Consider the following 22,899-nt stretch of genomic DNA (forward strand, 5'->3'; position numbering starts at 1 on the left):
AAGGCATCCAGGAAACTGCATGGTGGGTACATCACAGCTGAATTTGCTAATGTGCTGTGGTCAGCTGGGAGGCACTTGTACTCTCATCAAAGAATCACTGCCACAGGGACAGGTTAGATGGTGCTTCTTGAGATAATAGAAAACAGAATTGCAAGGAAGTCATCCTCTTTTGAACTACAAGGTGAAAGAAAATGCAGGTGTGCTACCAGTTCGTGAAATTACTACAATAGCATCTTCCAACTGAGTGTTAGAGTTGAGAACAGCTACCATGTACTTCCTGTGAGAAGTCATCAGGGTCCTGTTGTACCAGAATTTGGCCCTTTGAGTCAACTGAGTCTGATCTCACCTTCGGCTTTTTGTCCCTCTTGGCAATAGATACCAGACAGCCACACACCAGATTATCTATTATCCAAGACAGAGACAAGACAGCTATAGACTTGAACACCACCAGAACCTGGGAAAGATCTGGACCCAGGTTTAGGCTATAGTGCCTTGGTTATTATTTATTTTTGTGCCCAGAGTGTTTGTGTATCATTTTTATCAAAGATAATTTTATTGATTTGATTGATTTTAAACAGGGTGTGGTAGTGATAAGGTACTATGGTTCGTAGAGCTGGGTATGCCTGTGCTTCATGCTGGCTAGAGGGAGCCAGCTGTTTTTTGCTTTTCATGTTAGCAGCTTGAAGAGTTTTTTCTATAGTAGGTGGATGAAAGAATCAGGGAGGGGAAACAGATGCTTTCACTGTTCACCATCTTTTATTGTGTTCTTCAGGTTTGCATTTCATGTTGGGTAGTATCAACCTTGCCACCCCTGAAGTTTCAGTGTCATTTGGGAGCCAAGTACCAAAAAATATTAGCATCAGTCTCAAGGTGTTAAATGGTTTGGGTTTTTTAACAGAATCTTTTTTTCTGAGCATGTGACTGCTGATTTATGAGTCTCTGGGTGAACGCTTGCAATGAAGTGCATCTCTGTGCAATGAGATTTCTAGTGGGAGAAATTAAAAAAAAAAAACTTTCTCTTTCTTTAAAAATCGGCTGAGGTTCCTAGGTAATTCTGTGTGCACAGGTCCTACGCAACTCCCATTTTGCTGTATATTATATGTAGATCAGCTATATGTCTGTAAAAGATTACAAATACTTCAATATCAAGTGAGGGGAAAAAAACCTTCTTTATAATACAGTGTTTCACTAGAATCTATTTTGTTCCTTTTTTTATTACATGACATCTTGGGACTTTAATGTGGGACTGGATACTGGTGGTTTCCTGGGTGGAAAGATTAGGACATACTGAAGACAAGAGAGGCCCTTCTTGTGTGCTGCCCTTTTCATATGCTTGTAAAGCCTGAGCATGTTCAAAGCTGACTAGCAATGTAAATTTTCTAAATCCCTTTTAAAAAGCAAGAACTCAACCACTGCCAAGAGAAACATAAGTTCCTGAATCTGGACAGTATTGCTTGGGTTTCCTTTGAAGAAAAAAAAAAGAAAAAATGATAAAATAAAAATAAATAGATAGACAGATAGATAGATAGCTAAATACATATATAAATAAAGACAGAAAAAAAATAAGAAAAGAAAAAGGGCCAAATGCCTGAAATATGTAGTATGGAGCTATACAGGCATTAAAGGGAAGCTGCATAGGAAGCAAAGCAAAGCAAAAATAAAAAGCGGGAATGGAATACTAAAAATAACAAACAGGAAAGTGTGACACAGCTGCAAGGGCTCTGGTGCATTCTCCCTCAGCATTGTATCATTTTTTTTTTCAGGAACATACTAATATTGTGTTTGGATTTCAATGGCATTCCAATCCATTATTTGTTCTTCAAAAATAGATGTTTCTCTTGTGAGGAAGAAAGATGTTTTCAAGTAATGTTCTTATGATTTCGGTTGTTCCATTTAATCATATAACACTTTTATAGGCTTGCTGTTTGCAGAGTAGGAAAATTCCATCAATTAAGTCATCTCAAGAAAAATCAATTCATGTCTCAGTTGAGTGGTGAATATCAGCTCATGCATAATGAACTACTGCTCTTCATCTAAGCCAAATACTTAACTGATGGCTTTCAAATGTAAGAAGGGAGCTAGCACATGAATCTGAGTTGCAGATACTTTGGAAGCACAGTGGCTGGGAGGGGATCAAGGAGGATCAGGAGCATTGTGTACCAATAAAGTTAAGGAAACCTCTGTCTTTTTTTTCCATCCAAATACAGGTTTGTTTGTTTACAGAGTGTTTTGTCTGCCCTGAGAATACTGCAGGAAGACAGTGAGAGGGCTGCCAGGGCTGCCAGGGCTACAGCCAGATTCCAGTCAGTGCCTCCAGAAAAACCTGGCTGTCTATGCATAGGTGCAACACAACCACCCCAGCCACAGCTGAAGCACCCAGCACATCCTCACGTGTTCCTGGCAGCAGCTACTTAAGAAGACAGGAAGGAATCCTCAGTATTTGGGGGTCTTGCTTTATTGACACCTATTTTACTGCTTAAACTCATTCATTCTGAAAAAATTAAGCCACACAGATGGGTTGAGCAGTGTCTCTGGCCACCCAGAATATAAATGGACAATTAACTACACTAGAATAATGCTGGTGCCTGTTTTGGGAGAATGAGAAAGCCAGAATAAACCAGTCTATCATCCCAGGTTCCTCTGAACAGTCAAAAACCCCAGCAGAAACCACATTAAGATCTGCCAAACTGGAGATTGAGGTGCCTGTCAAGTTATCAGTCCAATTTGTAAAATTCCTGTTTTCAGCAGACACAACAAAAACAGGAAATATTTACCAACTTTGCAGGTGTCAGGAAATACTTTCAAAGGACTGCTGTGATCTAACAGTTCATTTAAATAGATAGCAAGCATATACAGATCTGATAATAAATATATTTTGATTTAAATAAAAGCTTTGGTGTGTTTCTCTAATCTGTATATCCCAGCAGATCAGAGAGGCAAATTCATATTATTAATCTGACTACGGTAATTAGCAGCAACATATCTCACAATACCTGCATAAATATATTTATATAGTAAAATTTTACATTAAAGTAAATTTAAGTTGGTTTGCACAGTTGAAGCACAAAATGTTGTTTTTCATGAAAAGTTGCTCTACGCTGAAAATAGGTTTGTTATGTATTATTGGAATCATAGATGGAATACATCTGAAAATATTGCAGGCTTCTGTAAGGAGAAGCCTGCAATCACTCTGAAATGCATAATGATATGTTGTTTGAACTGTAATGGTATGTGCAACATCCTATACTATAAGCTGAAATAGAAACTACAGTACTTCAGTACAGTGTACTTCTTACCAGCATCATTACACTTTAAATATAAAATAAGAGGCAGTGCGCTTATTACTAGCTTTCTGTTTAGTATTTGAGAATATACAAGTGAGGTCTATTTGCCAAACATTTTAATATTAAAAATTCTATGTGACCCCACTAAATCTAAATATATGACCCAATAAATCTAGAAACTACATGTCAGGAGCATGTTGTTTGATGAACCATCTCATGACTTTTACCCCAGGAGAGACAAGAATTTGTAGCTTACTTCAGTCTTGTTTGGGAGGAAAGGTCAGCTGAAAAGAGGATGCCTGGAGCATGCTGCTGGGTGAAGAAAAGAAAAAAGCCTAAAAGAAAATCCACAAGTTGAAGTGTGTAGTGGGGAGCCAAGAGATAAACGAAAGGTAGAAAGTTGGAAGGGTGGAAAATAACACAGAGGCAGATGTTAGGAAAATAACACAGAGGCCCTTGGTTTCATAAGCATCACTTCATCATTTGCACTATATTTGCCACCACTGTAATCCCATTGCAACTAATAGCAACAGGTAGGTGTTTCAAATTATAATAGTTAAGATTTGCTTATATTGTAATTTCATATTGAAATCTATCCTGTGTGGAGTAATCTGTCACCAAAGCAGAGGAAGAAATGCAAAAGCTTTTTGTAAACTTGATGGAAAACAGAGCAAAAAAGTTTGCAGGCATACCTCTCCTCTCTCCTGACTTGCCTATTGTGGATCCACAGGTTATTCCCATATGGTAAATCAAACAGCACTAGGGAGCTGCAGCCACTCTCTCAGGGTACACAGTTCCTGGCATGACAGTGGCCTGGCCAGCAAGAGAACTCCACCTTGTTTTGGAGGTGGCAAGTGCTAAAGGGTATGGATACAGAGCATTCTGGACATAAGGCACCACTCAGCTTCAGCAACAGAGAATGGTCCCCCAGCAAACTCACCGAAATAGATGCAGCTACCATGAAACTCTTCCTGTGTATTTGGCTATGCTATTACCAGCAGTCTCGTTTTGTAATTAATGGATAGACAGAATAGACAGGAATGCTTTCATTTGCTCTTTTATTGGACAATAATAGTCATATAATTTTAAAAACCAACAAGCTTATTTGATTTACATTCAAGAATTCAATGTCACTTATGACACCATTGCAAAATAGTAATAATGTCTTCAAATATTTGCCACATTCTTTAAATAAATCATTACTGTCTGCTGAAGGACCATGGGTTTGATCCTGCTGTCACTGAGAGCAAGAAAATACTGCTTTTGAGATCAGTAGCTGAGAATCAATATACTTGCTTGTAAATAGCCCAACATAATATTGTTCCCTCTCAGACCTAAACATTCAATACAGGTTAAAACGTGGTAAATGCTAGCTGGAGATTCATGTTTATATGTCTCTGATTATGGTGGCAACAGTCTGCATTGCTGTACTGACATTTTGGTATCTTCTGCTCTCATGGTGCTCCTGTACTAGAGCAGTATTTTTCAGCAGACTTCACCTGTAAAAGCAACTTGCTTCCACCAGAATTTGGATCAGATCTTGGACTCTTTAAAAGCTTTGGAGTTTCTGTTGTTTGTAGTTTTTAAATATGTTTTCAGATCCTGCAACAAACTTTGCCTGCCTACTGTGTGCTTCTTCTTTTGCTGGAGTCACTGTCAAAGCTCACATTGATTTCAAAGGAAATAATTCAAACTTTTCCAATGAGTGCTCTGCATTACAAGGCAGTTCCTAAACTCATGCAATCCAGGTTCAGTCTGACACTACTAGATTCGTTTCTATTATCTGACGAACTGTTTGTTTCCAGACATATTAGCAAACCCTTCTCAGTGTGGGCTTATGTTGCAAACATATCATCAGTCTGGACTGAATGAGGGACTGACAGTTCCTATATAACACATATAAACTTTTCTCCTGGCTGAAATGGGAGTGCTTGCTCACGTTAACAAAGGTCTGGGCATTTAAGCAGTGTAGGCTGAGGCTGCTTTACCACTTGATGAGTGTTCAGTTCTTCCCTACATTAGATCAGATGAACTCACTGTGAGCTGCATCTGGGGTGCTGCCAGCTGTGGAGATGCACAGTGTGAAAGTCCATTTGCTGACCTCTAGCACTGGACCTGCTCTTCTGCAAGAAACGCAGACGTTGCCTTAATGGCACAAAAGCAGCTGCTTTATAGAAATGTATATATAAATAATACTAAGTAGCTTCTTCTGTTTCAGATCCCCCTCTACAAATCTGTAGAATTTACTGAACTACTGTTTCTCTGTACATAGTTTACCTCTAGAAATACACCTAATACAATAAACTTCTGCAGTATATTATCTAAATTATTCACAATATATAAACTGAAATGCTGGTGTTTTCTCACTGAAGAAAGGCATCTTTATCTCTGACGATTTGTCACCAGACTTCCAAAAACCGGAAAATGACTAACTAACATTGGTTTATTTAATTCACACTGTTGTGCTCCTATGCTATTATTATTTTTGTGACTCAGGGATATTACTTGCTATCCTGAGATTTTTTGATTTACTTTTCTTTCACCTTGGCTCCACACCAATAATTTCAGTCACCCAAACTGTCCACGGAATTCAGTGAGAGCTCTACCAGACTCTGACGTTATTTCAGCGAGGAAAGTTGAATCATATTGGCTTTTTAACATTGCTATACATTCAGCTGTGCACAATACATTTCTCTGTTCAAATACTCATAAAAAAAATATTAAAAATCATATACACTGTACAGTCTATGCTTAAGTAAACGTTTCTCTCCTGAAAAACAGAATCACAATTTGCCTTCAGAGGTTACATTTTCATATGCTATAGATTTACTTTTTCTTAGAGTCTGTTGCTGCATATTCAATAATCTGTGAGAAATGCATTCACTTGAGTGTCTTATGAGTGTAAGTAACTATCAGCGAGGATTTAGCCATTTCATCACTGGAGAGAGAATAGCTTTCTCCTTAATAAATTCCTCTTTCACAGAATTGCCATCCCCTGATGCCATGTCGTTCTCTGAAAATATAAAAATATATTTTAAAAATTATTATTTTTTTAAAAAAAGGAAAAAAAGATGTATTTGCTAACAGTTTAACCTTAAGGCAGGTGATTTGGGTTCAGTTTCCAGTTCTTACCTTAACACTCCGGTGTGACATGAAACCAAGAAGCACATCCTTGAAAGCTACAGCAGTAAATTAAATGTGCCTGGAGCTATTCTCTGATTGAGGCCAGCTGGCATGGATTAGCCTAGTGCATGCCACTAAACTCTCTCACCCTCAAAAAAAAAAAAGAAAAAAGGTATCCCATTTTTGTATTGGAAAAGGTCCCTGACTGACACTGATTCCTTAGCTGTGTCTGAAGTTGTTTCAAACATCTGCCTAGGCTGGGACAAAGCATGCTGGCTGCTGCCCTGCTGTTTGAGAGTCAAGGTGGATGGATTGTAATACAGAGGAACACACTCGGCACCATTCAATTTATGAGGGCATCTGTAGCCATAACATCTTTGTAAAATACACAGACCAGAAACTCACGTCTTTAAAACACAGAAGCATTCACAGCTGTTTTAATTCATTGAGGATCTGTCCTAGATGCTACAGCTACCTCTGGAGACCACTGTTAAATGAAACCTCACTTGACCACCCCATGTAGTACTACCTGTACTGTCCCTGGTCTACTTCCAGTGACAGACCTCTAAGGACAGAAATCAGTGTGAAATCTTTGCACAGGTAAAAAATATCACTTGTTTCTATTGGGTCAAGATCTTATCTTGACTGGGAACAGAGAAGCTGCTAACAACTTAGGCAGCTGAAGGCCTGGGACCAAAGACAGGACAGGGCAGGAGGAACTGGTAAAAACAGTCTACCTGAGAAGATATGGAATCCAAGATAGATAAAGAAAAAAGTGAGACAGTTATTTTTTTCATGTCATATCATCACCCTTGGTAATAAACAAATCCTGAAAAGTAAATGAAAAAAATAAGGTTCAGAACTGATCCATCTCAAAAATTATTTTTAAAGATATGAATGTAGTAAAAGCATAAGCTGATGAAGCTTTCCTGTACTAGTACTAGTTTCACACTAAGGCAGAGTGAAGGAAAGATAATGTCTGTATTAAGGCAGCAAAGTCGAGATACTTAATAAAATAAGGCACGGTAACTTTATTGGAGGAGAAATAAAATTCAAAGACTATTGACTAAAAAAGACTAAAGACTAAAGTTCAAAGACAGAAGACTAGAAAAGTTCACTGCAGGCTTAGAATTAAATCTCTGATATTTATTTTAAAGTTTGAGTTTATATTGATTTTCATTGGTGTTTAAATTTAGAGTAAACATATTTTAGTCAAATATATCTCAGTATCACCAGGTGGAGAGTAGAAGGGGAAGACATTTTAATCCCAGGTTTAAAAACTTTAGCGATCTGTCCTTACAGCTTCAAAAACACTTCAGTTTCTCACACACCTTTATTTTAACTCTGGAAATATCAATTCAACAGGCTTCAGACATAATCTTAAAGGTAAGAGCTTGTTACAGAGATAGTGTGACAAATAACTATAATAAGACTTTTAATAAAACAGTTCACTGATGTGGAAATGTATAAAACTCTGTCTTCGTGGGGAAAGCAAAAAAAAAACCAACAAAAAAAAAAGATGCTATTTTCACCATATATTAGCTAACACTAGTACATGCAATGTAGTGAAATTTTATTCTACAGAAAGCAAGTACAGACATCGCATCTAATCTAACACGAATCCTAGCACAGCCTCCCCACTGCACAGGTTTTGTTGTGCTGGTAGCACACACAAGAGCTGTGAAGCCCATATTAGGATTACAAAATGTTTTACCATGTGTCACAGCTCACTTAATTCCTTGCTTTATGTTAAGGGAGCTGCCAATAGGAAAAATAAATACACCTTGTGTTTTTAGCTCTTTGCACAGGTACACATCACTTGTGCACTGCATACACAGCATGGTAGCAGACCATGTACAAAATCATTTCTGCTAAAATCAACAGACCCACGAAGTCTTACCTGTTTGTGAAACTAATTTTCGTTCATTTGGAGGCTTTGAGGCAGACAGTTGAAAAAATGGGAACTTCAAACACTTCCCAGTTACTCTGTCACAGATGCCAGAGGGACAGTTGCAGGTTTTCCTGCATTCCATTCCATAGGTACCATATGGGCACTCTGAAAAAAGTAATATAGCAAAGCAGATGTTAGCAATTCAAGTAAGCTGCCAGCACTCCTAACAGCTTATATCCTTAGAAGTGGAAAAACTTTGAGTGGAGGTAGGCTAAAACTTAGCTACAAGATTCCAACATGCCAACTACTTGTTAAAAGTATTTTCCAGTTTTAACAAACCTTTACAAACATTATCTTCATAATTTCTTTTCCTGTAAGTTACTATGTGGAATCAGTCATCCCTCTCTGAAACACTCATAGTATCAAAATGCAGATTAAAGGCAATATGAATATTTAAGTATGTATTCAAAGAGGATGTAGTTAAAGGATTTGCATTGGATTTTGACAAGAGAGACTTCAGAAAGCTCCTAGATACACTATTTGGCCATGGTATTATCTGACTGGCATGACTGTTATGAGTAAGAGCTGCAATCTGTTGTTGGTGCCATGGTGCTGGTGGCCGTGGCCAGTGCATGTAGGCCAGGTGGCCGTGGCTGGCCCAAAACCCAGGAGCTATCCAGCAATGGAACCCTTCACCTGGAAATGCTCCCAGATCCCAGGAAAGAGCCTTCCCTTGAGCAACTGCTTTTCAGACAGCAAAGGGCTCCCTCCCCCGTGGCAAACAGCAAAGAGACCACTTACATCTCCAACCTAAAGAGTGAGTATGCTCTGAGGAGGTCACTGGCACTAAGGTGGCTGCCTGGTCATACTGCAGCTGGTCACATACAGCCCCTTTTTAAATCCCTTGTCCCTGAGCAAGCTCATAGAGGAGCAGCAAAGGGTATTAAAAACAGGTCCAGACGATTTGCCCCATCCTGTAGCTGATATGTATCACACTGGATCACATAAATCCCCAGAGTTACTTGATCCAGGGTCACAGTCTTTGTCTTCCTCTGCCTTTTTTGAACAGGGTACCTGTCCAAGACCATACATGAAGAGACATCAATAAGAAAAATCCTTCTCCAAAATCTCCTTTCCAAACGCCCACACAAGAGTTGAGCCCAAGAGAAATTTGTGATGTCCCAGGAGAAAGGTCTTGATGTTCAGATTGTCCTTGCCAACTCAGGGTGCACCACACAGTGAATCCCTCCAGCTTGGAGGACCTCACTGATACTGTAATGGTGATCTTCACAATACTCTTTCCCAAGCAAGGACACCTTGATCAGCTGTTTGTGTACATCAACATCAACAAAATCCTGCTGAAGCAAAACAGTTTTTGTGTGCAAAACCCTCTGTGAGGGACAAGCTTAAAGCACAGACCACTTGGTACATCAAACTACCCACTGCTGGTGCTCAGCCACTCAGCCCAGAATTTGCACTATTGTGCAAACCAGTGCACAACAACATGGAAACAAGCTTGAGCCCAAAGCACATGGCTCCACGTGTAAGAGTACTGACATCAGTGCTGCTCTTCAGATTTGGCAAAACCAAGATCTGAGTTAGTTTTGCTTTTAGAAGATTTTGTTCATCAGGAGCCTTTGCCTAAGTAAATTGCAAAAGGTTTCCAGTGATCTATGGGATGCAAGAGCAGGTTTTTTAACCCATAAAAGATTTAAAGGGTACTTAGTTAAATAAGTGTAGTGCAGTGCAGAGCACTTTACTCCTAGTCTCCCAGCATTCCTTAATCTCTTCTGAACAACTATGATGTTGATACTGATAATGATATGATGCACTTTTATAACAGTAAAAGTACACAAAAAATTGCTCTAAGACATATATTGTCTATGTTTTATCCATTTTAGAATAAAACATAGAAGAACAGAGGGTTCAGGTAATCTTTCAACTTCAAAGCAAACCAGTCATTGACAACCAGAAAGAATTTAGCTGTGTTGTGTCTGAATTATTACGGATGTGGAATTTATTAAAATGAGTGAGTGATCTGGTATCATAGCTATGAATGTATTAAAACGATGTATAAATAATACCTTGTTATTTACCAGGCCCCATACTTTGATAAAATTCACATACATAGAGGAAGAGTTTATACTATCCCTGATCTAAGATGGAAAAAAGAAAAAGAATTTGAAAAAACATCTATACTTTCAGTGCAAATAAAAATATGGAGAATAAGAGCTTTAAATACCAATTTCCAACCCTATTTGAAATCTAATGAGATTTCTCTAATGAGAAATTTTCCACTGACTTACTGGGAAAAAATTTTACCTTACATTTTATACAGCACTTCCAAGATTCAGCTACGAAGATTCAGATCCTCTGTCCCTCCATGTTTCTTTTTTCTCATTTGAAGTGTGTTACTACAAAGAAAATTCTACTAGAGCACATCAAAAGAGCTGTTAAGAACAATTATAGGTGGTGTCTTTCACTGCAGTAGTTTTTAGTAAACTGAAGATCAGCCAGCTACCTCAGTAAAATACTTTCCTTGTGGATGCACAAAATGTATGATCTTTATGTGTAAATTCTAGTCTTTAGAAATAACAGTAGTACTTTGGGTTTCACGCTCAAACGTTTACATTAATTGTCTTTAAATACCAACGTAAGTAAATGTGTGCTGTATGTGAGTGTCTGAATGATTTTAGAAGCGTCTGGTTTCATGTTACTACTTTAACTGATTTTTAACTGCCAAGTCATCTCCATTTTTTAAGAAGTTACTCACAGGCACACATGCATCTATTTACTGCAGTGAACACAGGAAAATTCAACACGTTCATATTTTGCAAAGCCTGTTTAGAAAATTCTTTATTTTAAAAAGTTTCATCCTGCTTCTCAGTAATCTTATGCTCCCTCTTCTTTTAAAGGTTCTCCTTTTTGCATGCTCTTAAAGGAAAATAGCTTTGTAGTTTATGTCTAAATAAATCAGAATGCAACATACCTGGAATACACTGCGAGCAGAGGCTGCCTGCTCATCTTACAGTCAGCTCCTTTTGCTATTCCCACTTTCCAGGCAGCAGGGTCTCTGTTTGCCTGCCCTAATCACATCCCTAATGTAGCTGAGCACCTCAAAGGCAGGAGTTACACACAACAATGTCCCCAGGCACCCAGGCAGTCCTGTGATCTCCATTTCCCCAACTCCAATGAGACAGCAGCACCCGAGGGAATCTCGCCCCAGGGAAAGCCCTGCAAGGGCAGGGACCCTGTGACAAGGTTGAACTAACAGGATTAAAGTCTTTGCAATTTATAGAAAGCCACCCACCAAATCAGTGGAAGAATCAGAACTAGCGCCTGGGTTTCTCAAGTCCCAATCAAATATCTCATCTCCAAGCACACCCCGTTTGTATTTCCTCACACATATTCCCAGATCTAAATAGTATTTTCAGTTAAATAACCCTTTCATGACTACATGTAACATCTTTTAATACCAGCAGATATGTTTCACCTTTTTCTTGGCTAAGGGTTGAGCTGGAAAAATCTCATTTTAGATCATTCAAGCAGGAGGCAAGCTCTACATGTAGGTTGCTGTCAAATTGCCACATTGGGTGCATGCAGAGTGAATATTGTTACCTTTGCAGATACCAAATTCATCACCAAAGTCATCCTCCTCAGTGTAAAACTGGCACTTCAGCCCAGGACCACACTTGACACCATCCATACCCGAGACTGTACGATAGCAAGTCTCCCCCAGAGCAGCTGCACACACCCTGCAGCAGCCACAGTCATCCAGCACTGTTCTCTTACAGCGCAGGGTACTTTTGCATGCGTTACTGTCACAGGGATCGGGACAATCTACTGCATACTTCGCACTCCAAGCAGTTCCAGCGTGCACGGGCATCAGGAGGAGTGTGAAAAACAAGAAGCCCTTCATGTCTTGCAGGGGTAAATGCTCCATCCCACAGAGCAAGCTTTAATGCTCAGCTTGCTGGTGCCTTGTGCCGAAGGAAGCAGCCGAACAGAATCCAAAGTGGTAGCTGCACACATCAGCCTACAAGTTTATCAGCTTTATACAGTGTGTTGCCCACATGCTGCACCGTCGTCAGCTTCCTCAATCCGGCAGTGCTGCTCCTGCCAGCCTCCCTCGTTTCAGTTTACGAAATCCAGGATGAAGGTTGGATTAGCACTCTGCTGCCATCCAGGAATTGAAAAGCCTGAGCTGATGTAATCTGTTATGTTTAGTTGGGTTGTTTTGCATGAGGACTAAAAACTCGCTCACTTCCGTCTCAAATGCTCAAGGACAACTGCCAAAAGAAAAAAGAAAAAAAAAGTTTTAAAAAAAAAGAAAAAAATTTAAAAAAAAAACAAACACACACAGAACTGAAAAGAACAAAACCCAGCCCCAAGGAGGTTGCATACCTTCCTGCAGGACAGGGATTGCCCCTGACACTAGGCACACTGCTTACAGGAAAGCTCTGCCTCACTAACGTATCTCATGCAGCCAGAAGAAAATCACACTGAGTCATCTCACTGCTGAATGAAAAATCTTTAAAAGGATAAAGCTTTGCCTTCCCCTTCAAGAGGACGTGGACAGTTACTTTAAGGAACAAATTGAGATCATGCCATTTAGCAGCCAAGCTCAGATGTTTCAGATGTTTCAATAGTTTTTTTCCTGCCAGCATCAAAATGGAACTTTTTAATCAGCATTTATATGGAGATGAATTAAACACTTCTGTCAAAGATTGCTGCTAGAACTAAAAACAGGTCAGACAGAAAACAGCATTTTCTAGGATGTTCTGTGGGAAGTTTAGGATAGTGATCGATGAGCTGCCCTGACCTCATAACCAAAGGGGGAAATCCCCATCCATCACCAGCACTGTCTGCACAGACATAATGTGAATGCAGGATGGAGGACCAATGATTTTCCTCCCCTTTACACAGCTTCAATATTGATCAAACTCTGTGGTTATTCCCTGATGTTGCTCTTCAATTAAACCAGTGTGAGCAAACAGAAAATAGGTCTCAGTTTCCCCTATCTCTCCTCATAGACTTCATTCACACTGTCAGAGACTTGGCAAAAACCAGCAACCAACCAAAGAGCCCAATGAAAAGGTGATTCACCAGAGAGAGATGAAAATTTCTGCTCTAAAGAAAAATCTATAGGAAAAACAGGAAGAAGGAAGGAAGGAAGGAAGGAAGGAAGGAAGGAAGGAAGGAAGGAAGGAAGGAAGGAAGGAAGGAAGGAAGGAAGGAAGGAAGGAAGGAAGGAAGGAAGGAAGGAAGGAAGGAAGGAAGGAAGGAAGGAAGGAAGGAAGGAAGGAAGGAAGGAAGGAAGGAAGGAAGGAAGGAAGGAAGGAAGGAAGGAAGGAAGGAAGGAAGGAAGGAAGGAAGGAAGGAAGGAAGGAAGGAAGGAAGGAAGGAAGGAAGGAAGGAAGGAAGGAAGGAAGGAAGGAAGGAAGGAAGGAAGGAAGGAAGGAAGGAAGGAAGGAAGGAAGGAAGGAAGGAAGGAAGGAAGGAAGGAAGGAAGGAAGGAAGGAAGGAAGGAAGGAAGGAAGGAAGGAAGGAAGGAAGGAAAACCACCAAACAAAAAAACCACCAACCCCACATCTCCCTCATATTTTGCAGTTCAGCAGAGTAATATGAATCACAGTCCATTTCTACCAGCATCAACTAATACTGACATTAATTACACAGCTAGGTCAGGCTGTAACCCATGGGGCTGAGGAGCCTTGGTAAATCCCACTGGGCAGTTCCTGAGTGGGAGATTGTAGCTATGTTCAGTCAGAGGTACCACACAACTAAGGGCAGTAACCATGTCAGTCCTCTAGCCAAATCTGCTCACCAGGGTGAAATAACCCAAAGAAGTGGGTTGCATACTACATATGTGAGACTTCATAGGTCTGCATCAATAAGGAGGAGGAAAGCTCTCCCTAAAAGTCTCCCTTAAGTTCCTCCCTTAAGTCTCCCTTAAGTTAATTCACACCTGCCCTTAAATTCACACCTGCTTGCTTAATCAGAGCAGATAATAGAGTGTGCAGACCCATCCACACATGCACTTAGGTACTTATGTCTGTTAGTAAACACCAGCTGGCATGATTCTGTACATGTATTTAGGAAATGCTTGTATAAAACATCGAATGAACTCAAGGGCTGCATTTCACATTTGGGTTTCTCACAGGGAAAGTGTCCTAGGGAGATGATAAATAAACAAAATACACACAGATGTGGCGAGGAAAGGAAATCATAAAAGAAATCAGGACACTCCCCTAGCAATTACCCAATATTACTTGGAATAAGATGGAAACTGTATCCTGTATTTGGAGCTAGAAGCCAAAGTAAATTATTACAATTGATAAAAAAATACATGTAATGGAAGAAAACTATATGACCAGATAGAAGTCTGATGTATATATGAGTATCATGGAGACAATAATAATACTATGATTTCCCACACTGCCTACGGATTAAGTAGTGAAATAAATCCAATGACATACACATTGGCTTTAGTGTTTCTTTGTTGTTTTACCTGTTAAATCCATTAAGTCTTTCTTTCCAATGAAAAGCCCTGAACTGATCTCTTCCTTGAAAACTGTTCAATGGGAAGTAATGAAGCTTTCCCAGCTATCAATCAGAGAAAACCTGGCATCATTATTTAACTTGTGGTATAAATTTACTTTAAATGTCGATGATTTTCTGGATCATATCAGATCAGTGCTAGCTATTTTTTTTTCCAGATTTACTGTATAGATTGGCCCAGATAAACTGGCCCGGGTGCCAGTTTACATCATAATTACATCACCATACATAGTTTGGCATTCTTCTGAGAAGCATAAAAGGTTTCAAACCTTTGGTTCAGCACTTCGTGGAGAACTGGGCAATCACTTTTCAGTATCAGTGAACTGCGTTTCCCTTTGAATAGTCTGAAGCAGAAATCTTCTAGTTATTTTGCAAGTAATGCTTTTCTCAAGAAAAAACAGCCTATGGGCATTATTGAGGTTGCATTTATGTCCTATGAAAAGTTTGATCCCACCTGATTAAGATCCCCCATGAAATTACATGCCCTGTGGCAGATGATTAATCTGTGCTGATAGATAGCAACAGCCTGTTAGCTAGACCAGCACTATAAGGCTTTGCTCATTTTACTCTTTTGATAGTGCCATTCATGTCAGTTCTTTTGAATTTGAGCATTCTGGCCACTGTCATTATTCAGTCTTTTGAACATGTGAAGTCAGGATATGCAGGAAACATTAATACCTCTTTAGACATAGGAAAAGGTTTAATGCCTGACCCTTGTCGCTCATTTCCAAATGGCAGTCCCTAAACTAAAAATATGTTACCGTACATTCCTGAACCATCCAACCTTTTTCCAGGCTTCCTTTCAAAAAGCCATAAGCACAATGCTATATGAGAAGTAAAGGTTCAAAGGGAAACACCGAAAGGAAGCTGAGCTGCAAAGTCCAAAATGAAAACCCAGAAATAGGAAGTAAAAGATAAGAATCAGGAAAACGAGATAGCGGCAAGGACTCCCCTTTGTGTGATTTCTTTTCTTGTATCTTTTCAATGGACTGCTAATTACTCTTTGTTTTGACTGTAACATGGCAACGCAGCTTCACTCTGGTAAAAATAGTTACTTTGGGGTATTTCCTATTTGCTGAAGGCAAGAGGTGTTTACATCCTTTCTCCATGCAGACAAGGTGCTACACAGAGAACTGGGTAGGCTGGCTACCTCTGCAGAGACCTCATGACTGGCTATAGTGAGGGTATCTTCAGGGAGCCTCAAGAACTACAGCCGTAGCTTCTTTGGAAAGTACCCATATACAAATACATGGCGTGTCCAGACTGCCATCTGGAAGCCAAACTGACTGCACAAAACTTCTGCTCTGAGCTCCCTCTGTCAGACCTATGGTCATGCAAATGATGCTGGGCACCTTTCCTCAAAGGGTTACTGTGAAGACCTGACACTAAATGAAGGATCTCTGCACTGTGTGATACCTGCACAGTCTGGCAGGTGGTTTCACAATTACTGCTATCATCTGTGTAGGAGAAATAACTGACTTTCTGCCAATTAATTCATTAATTTACTCAAATAATTTCACAGTACTTGCAAAACATGTTCAAGAGACAAAAAAACCATCAGGGAGTAGTGGAAAAACTCTACTAGATGGCAGCAGAGTTAAATTTTCTTTGAGGCAAGCAAGTTTGGGTTTGTCCAGTGCCATAAATATGCAGGGGAAAATGATGAAAAAATAGGTTGTGATTCTGTTATGCCGACGTCTTTTCTAACTACTTTCAAATCATCCATATTTCCAGAGGAAGAAAGGAATTCAGTGCCCAGGACACCTAAGATCTATATTAGTTTCTTAAAAGTAAGAAAAAGACACATACCTTCTTTGTATGAATATTTACTTGTCTAAGCTTAACTGAATACTCACAGCCCAAACAAATGCTCTGCTCTCACACACACACATCCCCCACCTTATCAAGAGTGTTATCAGTAGCTGTTTCTTTTGCAAGACCTCTTCATCCTAGGAATCTAAATCACCTTGATTAAAATATATGTCCACCTAGAATTTTTTAAAAAGCCTTTCCACATAAGAAAATATCTCCACTATTTTTCATAATTACTGGTTTTCAGACATTTCAGAAAAACAAGCAAAACCTACCCACTTCAGGAATTATATTCTAAAATTTGGTTTCTCTATCAGTAAAATAAAACAAGGTGTGAATTACTGTTCTTTGCATGTTCTACTTAGCTGCTCAGCTCCATGCATTCTGCCTATATAGTACCTAATATTAATGCAGAGACAATGTGAAAGATATTTTGTCTCTCACCCTTTGACTTAATTAGCTGATGCAGGAATACACTCTTATTTCTCCATTGCCATGCAGCCTATGCTCTCAGTAGTTCTCTGCAGAACTAGAACAAAATATGTTAGACATATTTTATGTCTATATGTCACAACATTTTCATTGCATTTTAATCAGTTTTGTTGTGACATAAACAATAGCACCATACTCAATAAAATGTCAAATATTCTGAAGTTCATCTTTCCTCACTTAATGTGAACGTTAATTTACTCTATCAGTAACATTACCATGATAACTAAGCCCAATTCCCACTTGAGAAATGTTTGTTTTTGGTTCCCATTCAGAATCAAAGAGTGCACTGCTTGGTATTTAAATCCTCCTTTGGTTTATGAATCCTACTTTAAAGTTTCAGAATCAAGTACTTCAGTATGTTGGAAAATACACTTTTACTTCAAACTCAAGCTGATTTTGACCTTTGGTCTTTGAGAAAAAAAAAAGGTGACATATCTATAAACACTTATGGAAACAGAACCATATCTTAAGTATTACTGTGATTTCTGCTTTTCTGTACTAAAACAAGTCTTTGGGTACATTGTTGGAATTAGGCAGTGCTTTTGCCTTACAACATTTCTGCAAAAGTTTTATCTACACTTTATATATAGTTTAGATTTGAATAAGTAGCTATTTCCTGTAATGAATGACAAAGCTATTAAAAGCTCAGCTCTTGTAGTCCAGGGGCTGCTACAAGAAAATCTCTTGTTATTTGTGTAAAATGTTGAGTTGCTTCATTTTGGGTTAGGTGTCCTCATGAGCTAATATTTCCATGTATTTCTTGCAATATCACCATGATAATGACCTTTCCACTGGCAGAGATAAAAACTATTTGAATTAATACATTCAGATAAGCAAAATTATCAAATTTATGTCAACAATCATTCTTCTTCAAGAAATCTCTCTTCTTTTTCTTCAGAACGCTTTGAAGCATAAACACTTTCCAGAATAATTACGTGACAAAAAAATGCCATAAGAGGACTTCAGCATCTCCTAGGTAATAACATTTCAGGGAAGAGCCAGCCAAAGGCCAATAAGAGTGAGAACACCAACAGGAACTATTAAAGAATTTTCCATTGTTACACACATCTTATTTCCTTAGTATGAGTGTTGTTTTATCCAGGCTCTTCTCTTCCACATGTCTCTCCAGCTCACCCTTAGTCCTCATTATTCTGTTTTCCATCACTGCTGACATTTTCATCTCTTTATTTAAAAGTCCTCTCTCTGAGATTTATATGTGGCTTTATTCTTTTCAAGTCTACATATGCCATACATTAAACACACCCAGAAAAATAAGTGGAGCAAGACTGTGTCCCTTCAGCCCATTTTTAATGCTTTGTCTTGCTAAGTCCTCAAAATGTTCGTGTCATCTAACCAGTATGAGGTCTTTCTGAGACATTGTCTTAACTGGTCTTCTTAAACAAAACTTGGTATCTACTTCAGTGAACAGGTTTGAATGCAAATTGAATTAGTATCTTGGCTTCTATGAAAAGAGATACCAGTGAAAGTCTCCTAGAATAATGCACTTGGAGGCAACCAGCACATGGCCATTTTTTTACTCAGGGCATCAACAGGATTCTTATGCATGCTTGTGCTTCCTATATTCTTTGTCCTTTGCTTCATCAATCATATGGTTGCATTTTCAGGTACATCTTTTTTTTTTTTTTTTTCACTTAGGGTATATTGTGCGTGAACATATAAATTGTGGGTGAACACCAATCCCAATAACATAAATATTTTGCAACTCGTTTTTGTGGGCCCAGGATTTCATATGATACTTTCAATGCGTAATGAGACTCAAGAGGGAAGTCAGCTACAGATAGTTCATGACAGTAGGACACAGCACCCAGACTGGTGGTACACGACATTAATCCTCATGTGTACCCCATGAGTCCAGTTGTGCCACAACAAGGCAATAGTATCTTTAGTTCTGGCTTTAGTGGCTTTCTGTTTCATAATATTTTTTTTTTTTAAAAAAGCATTGACAGTAAACAGATCAGTCTGTTTCTACAAGCAACACAGAAGGATAGGTTTTTTTGCTTGAGTATTGCCTAGTGTAGTGAAACGAGGCAATCAGGTGTTGCTAATTACGAGGTGGAAGGCATGAGCTTGTGTTAAGCCCACCTGTGCCCAATTAGCAACACCTGATTGCCTCATTTCACTACACCTAAGTCCTGTTTGAAACAGAACTTCTCAACCACTGGCTGTGCCGGTTGAAAGCCACCCAGAGATACCAGCAGTGTTAGGCTTGGCAGACGGATACTGCCCAGGCTGGCTAAGCTCAAACCAGACATCATGAAAAGAGAAAAGCCCAGCCCAACACAGCTTGTGGAATAACAATCCCCTCTGGAAAACACTGTTCAGAATATGAATATCAAAACTAGTATACATTATTCTGACCCTGACTTCACTAACAGAGTGCAAGACAAAAGAGGAGGGAAAGATGAACCTATGACACTTCATTGTTTATGAATTTAATCTAATCTGTGCCTTTGGAAGTAGTTAAGACCTGTAAGTTTCTGTTCTATTTTTCATCACAATAAGGGCTTTTTCCTCATCTTGCTGTGGTTTCCTCTTTGCCATGACAAGGATGTGGAACTTGGTACAGCTTTTAGACCTGCTGATTTTTTTGTGCAATTAGTGGCTGACTTTCAGTATACTTTTCACAGCTGATTTCAATGACTTTGAAGCAATCTGGGCCACCTTGAAATGAATTACAGTTAAATTTAACCTACTTACAATCTGCTAGAGGTTGATTATTAAATATTATTAGCCAATCCAAAAAGAGCTTCATTCGTTGATTTTGGGGTTATAAACATATTGAGATGGAGGTCTTTGAACCATCTGCCAGAACATTAATGAGATGAGGATAAGTTTTGGAAACTAGTAAATCATAATTAAAAGATCTAACAGATGTATCAAAATATCTTGCTGCAATCTGTCTGGCTGAGGTCAACTCACCTATTCAGATGTCAGAGTTTATCTTCACTTCTCTTTTGCAAGTATCCAACAAAATAATCTTGAGAAACTGATGGTTTTCTTTTTTTTTATTCTCCATTCTAAATATTTCTTCCTGGTGCCAGACTGAAATGCCTATAAGGAAGGTTACTTATACAGCTCACTAAATGGCAAGTAGTTCTGTAGTCAGAAGATGAAACAAAGACTTGACAAGGAGCTGTGGAAGAAATCCATGCTCCAATCATACCACTGCACTTGCAGGAACAACAGTTACTGTCAATCGATAATGTAGCTTTCTGTACTGGGAACTAGAATTTTGTTTAAAAAACAACCACTGAACATGCAATGCACTAGATATACAGCCCGAACAAGTACAAAACATCAACATCAAAGGCAGTAGGAATGCCAGTAAAGCTACCGATCTGGCGTCTCCATCCCTTTGTGATGCGTGAATGTGAGTTGCCAGCCCCCTCTACTGGATCGAGCGCTTCCAGCCGCACGGCAGCACCGTGCGCTCCTCACCGCGCCATACATCCCATCACCTCCATACATCGCATCTCTCTGCACGCCTGGTCATCTGCCAGCTCTCCGCACGGCCTGGTCAGCCTCAGGGGCTGCTCTCTATCCCCAGGTATGACCCTGGGACAGGCAACGAGCAAGCCAGACTTCCTCTGCAAATAATCCTTAAGAAATACCTCTTACCTGGAAAAGTGCAGTGAAAACAGAAACAGATGCAAATAGCTGACAGAAGAGTCAACCAAGCTGAGACCAAGATACCAAGTGCAAGAGTAGACAGGAGCTCAGTAGAGCAGGATTCCAGAGGAAGGACTCTTTTAATCCATTCAGAAATGTACAGTAAATATAAAAACAGTGTAGGAGAGCTGGTTTGGTACAAGAACACAGTATTTGGAAACTGGGAGGTAATGTGCATGGGAACACCTCACAGAAGCCTAGAGATTAGTATTGAGATGTGATAGTTTGAAAGAGACAAGACTATATTTCTCTTACTGAATGAAAGTGGAATTAAAAATGCTGTGCTGGAAACAACTGGAATCTATAAAAACTCTGCCACAAGCTGATGAATACATGCTCCTTTCAGTCTAATACGAATTCCAGTCTAGTAAGAATTTCTAGCTTAATTTTGACAGGTTTTGTGGGTGTCTGTTACTGTAAAGCTGTCAAGGTACCTACAGCTACTCTCTATGGCTTTCCTGTTCTCAGCTCAGTTCTGAGAATCAGCCCCTCAGTGGTTTCATCAGTGAGTGACACGGGTGGTCATCTTGTTTCGCCAACAATTAGCTTTCCCTTTGCCTACCCCAGGCTGGAGTAATAGTTATCCTTCCAATGTATGCTTTCACCGACGCAAGTAAAATACAAAATTGTGAGGCATTCTGTAGACTGATCCACACTGCCCCTCACCCCGCAGGGCAGATGAGCACCCACTCTCTTACTACGCAGGGACTCTGGCTCTAGCTATGTCTTCCCTCATGTTGTCTGCAGAGGGAATGAAGGGTCTGCTTGTCTCAGAGTGGGCAGAAAATGAGGCTCCTGCACCTCCCTGGGGATAGGCCAGGGCAAGACCGGAACACTGGCCTGTGGTAGGGACAGGTCAGTATACCTGTCTGGTATACTGGCAGTAATGACCTTCAACCTATAAAAGATAGGTGGAAGATAGTTTTTCCACTATTGGAACTAGGGCTAACCTGCTGGGCTACGGTTTCCAGGCTTTTTCAGTTATTATTTCCCACCAGTGACTGAGATACAGCAGTATTAACATGAGTAGATTTAGTGAAATCTTTCCCTCAGAGATGTTAAACACCGATTTGTTGTTACTAGTTATTAGACGGGTGGGAAAAGACTCCAGTGGGATGGGCAGAATGTTAACCTTGCTGGCATTTAACTTACAAAGGTAAGAGGTACTAATTTGTATTTGAAGAGCCCTCTGACCATTGGCTGAAAAGTAGTAACAGTGGTGCATTACTCCTTCCATTTTTATATTGCTTCCCTGCTTTTTCCTGCATTTTTCCCAGTTTCTGCCTGTGTTCCAGGATTAAGCCAGCTCTCACCAGCATCTCTGAAGACCTTCAGAGAGGACTGGAATGAGTCCATGTACACCACATTTTTACTGCACCATGGCTGACTACCAACCCAGCTTTCCAGTGCCCATTTGCTCTTTTACCTGCATATCACTTAAGAGACAGGGATTGCTCTGCTCCACACAGTGACACAGCTGATGGTCAATAAACAAGAACAGTATGATGATGTATTGGAGTTTTTTATTCATGCCTCTTCAGGAACCTAAAGTTTACAGTATTTGGTACATAATAATGAAATAACCAGAGAAGCAGAGAAATTCTGCAGATGGTCATTTCTAAACTGTATGCAAGAAAAGTCCTCAAGAATATCTGGAAGACAAGGGAATCCACCACACTAACCACAGCCTTCGTCAGAAACACAGCAGGTTCTTCTGTTAGTAGAAGTCTGTTGAAATCCCTAGCAAAATACCTGATTGTTTTGACAGGTGTTGGATAGGCACTGTGTTAGAGGGCTATAATTAATTCTATGAGAATCGGTATTTATATTGTTTTCAACAGAACATTCACTCACAGCATGGTATCATGAACCAAGCTGCGAGAGGAGATGATTTTGTTAATTTGATAACAAAAAAAACCAAAACAAACAAATAAACAAAAATAATCTGTGAAAATAATGTATAAAAATAAAGACAATGTTTTTTCTTTCTCCCATGATGAATAATTAGCTGAGAAAATTTTTATCAGTTTAGCACTTTTTAATACT

At 39.4% G+C, this 22,899-nt stretch overlaps 1 protein-coding gene across 2 annotated transcripts; it reads right to left on the bottom strand.

Moving 5' to 3' along the window:
- Positions 1-6,196: 6,196 nt before the first annotated feature.
- ESM1 (endothelial cell specific molecule 1) lies at positions 6,197-12,329 on the bottom strand. Of its 2 annotated transcripts, XM_008500143.2 has the most exons (3): positions 11,917-12,329; positions 8,308-8,463; positions 6,197-6,297 (listed from the first exon to the last, which is right to left on the bottom strand). In XM_008500143.2, the coding sequence occupies exons 1-3, from the start codon at positions 12,239-12,241 to the stop codon at positions 6,197-6,199; spliced, it is 582 nt and encodes a 193-aa protein (XP_008498365.1). In that variant the 5' UTR covers positions 12,242-12,329. The 2 variants fall into 2 exon arrangements, with proteins under 2 accessions (XP_008498365.1, XP_008498366.2); XM_008500144.2 differs by lacking the exon at positions 8,308-8,463.
- Positions 12,330-22,899: the final 10,570 nt, after the last annotated feature.

The sequence above is a fragment of the Calypte anna genome, chromosome Z (assembly GCF_003957555.1).
Source record: "Calypte anna isolate BGI_N300 chromosome Z, bCalAnn1_v1.p, whole genome shotgun sequence".
NCBI lineage: Eukaryota > Metazoa > Chordata > Aves > Apodiformes > Trochilidae > Calypte > Calypte anna.

Excerpts from the sequence above, each read along its gene's own strand:
- ESM1 (XM_008500143.2), bottom strand. The coding sequence starts at position 12,241 with ATGGAGCATTTACCCCTGCAAGACATGAAGGGCTTCTTGTTTTTCACA. Across the intron at positions 8,464-11,916 it reads TGAATTTGGTATCTGCAAAG|AGTGCCCATATGGTACCTAT; the intron begins GTAACAATATTC and ends TACTTTTTTCAG. Across the intron at positions 6,298-8,307 it reads AAAATTAGTTTCACAAACAG|AGAACGACATGGCATCAGGG; the intron begins GTAAGACTTCGT and ends TTATATTTTCAG.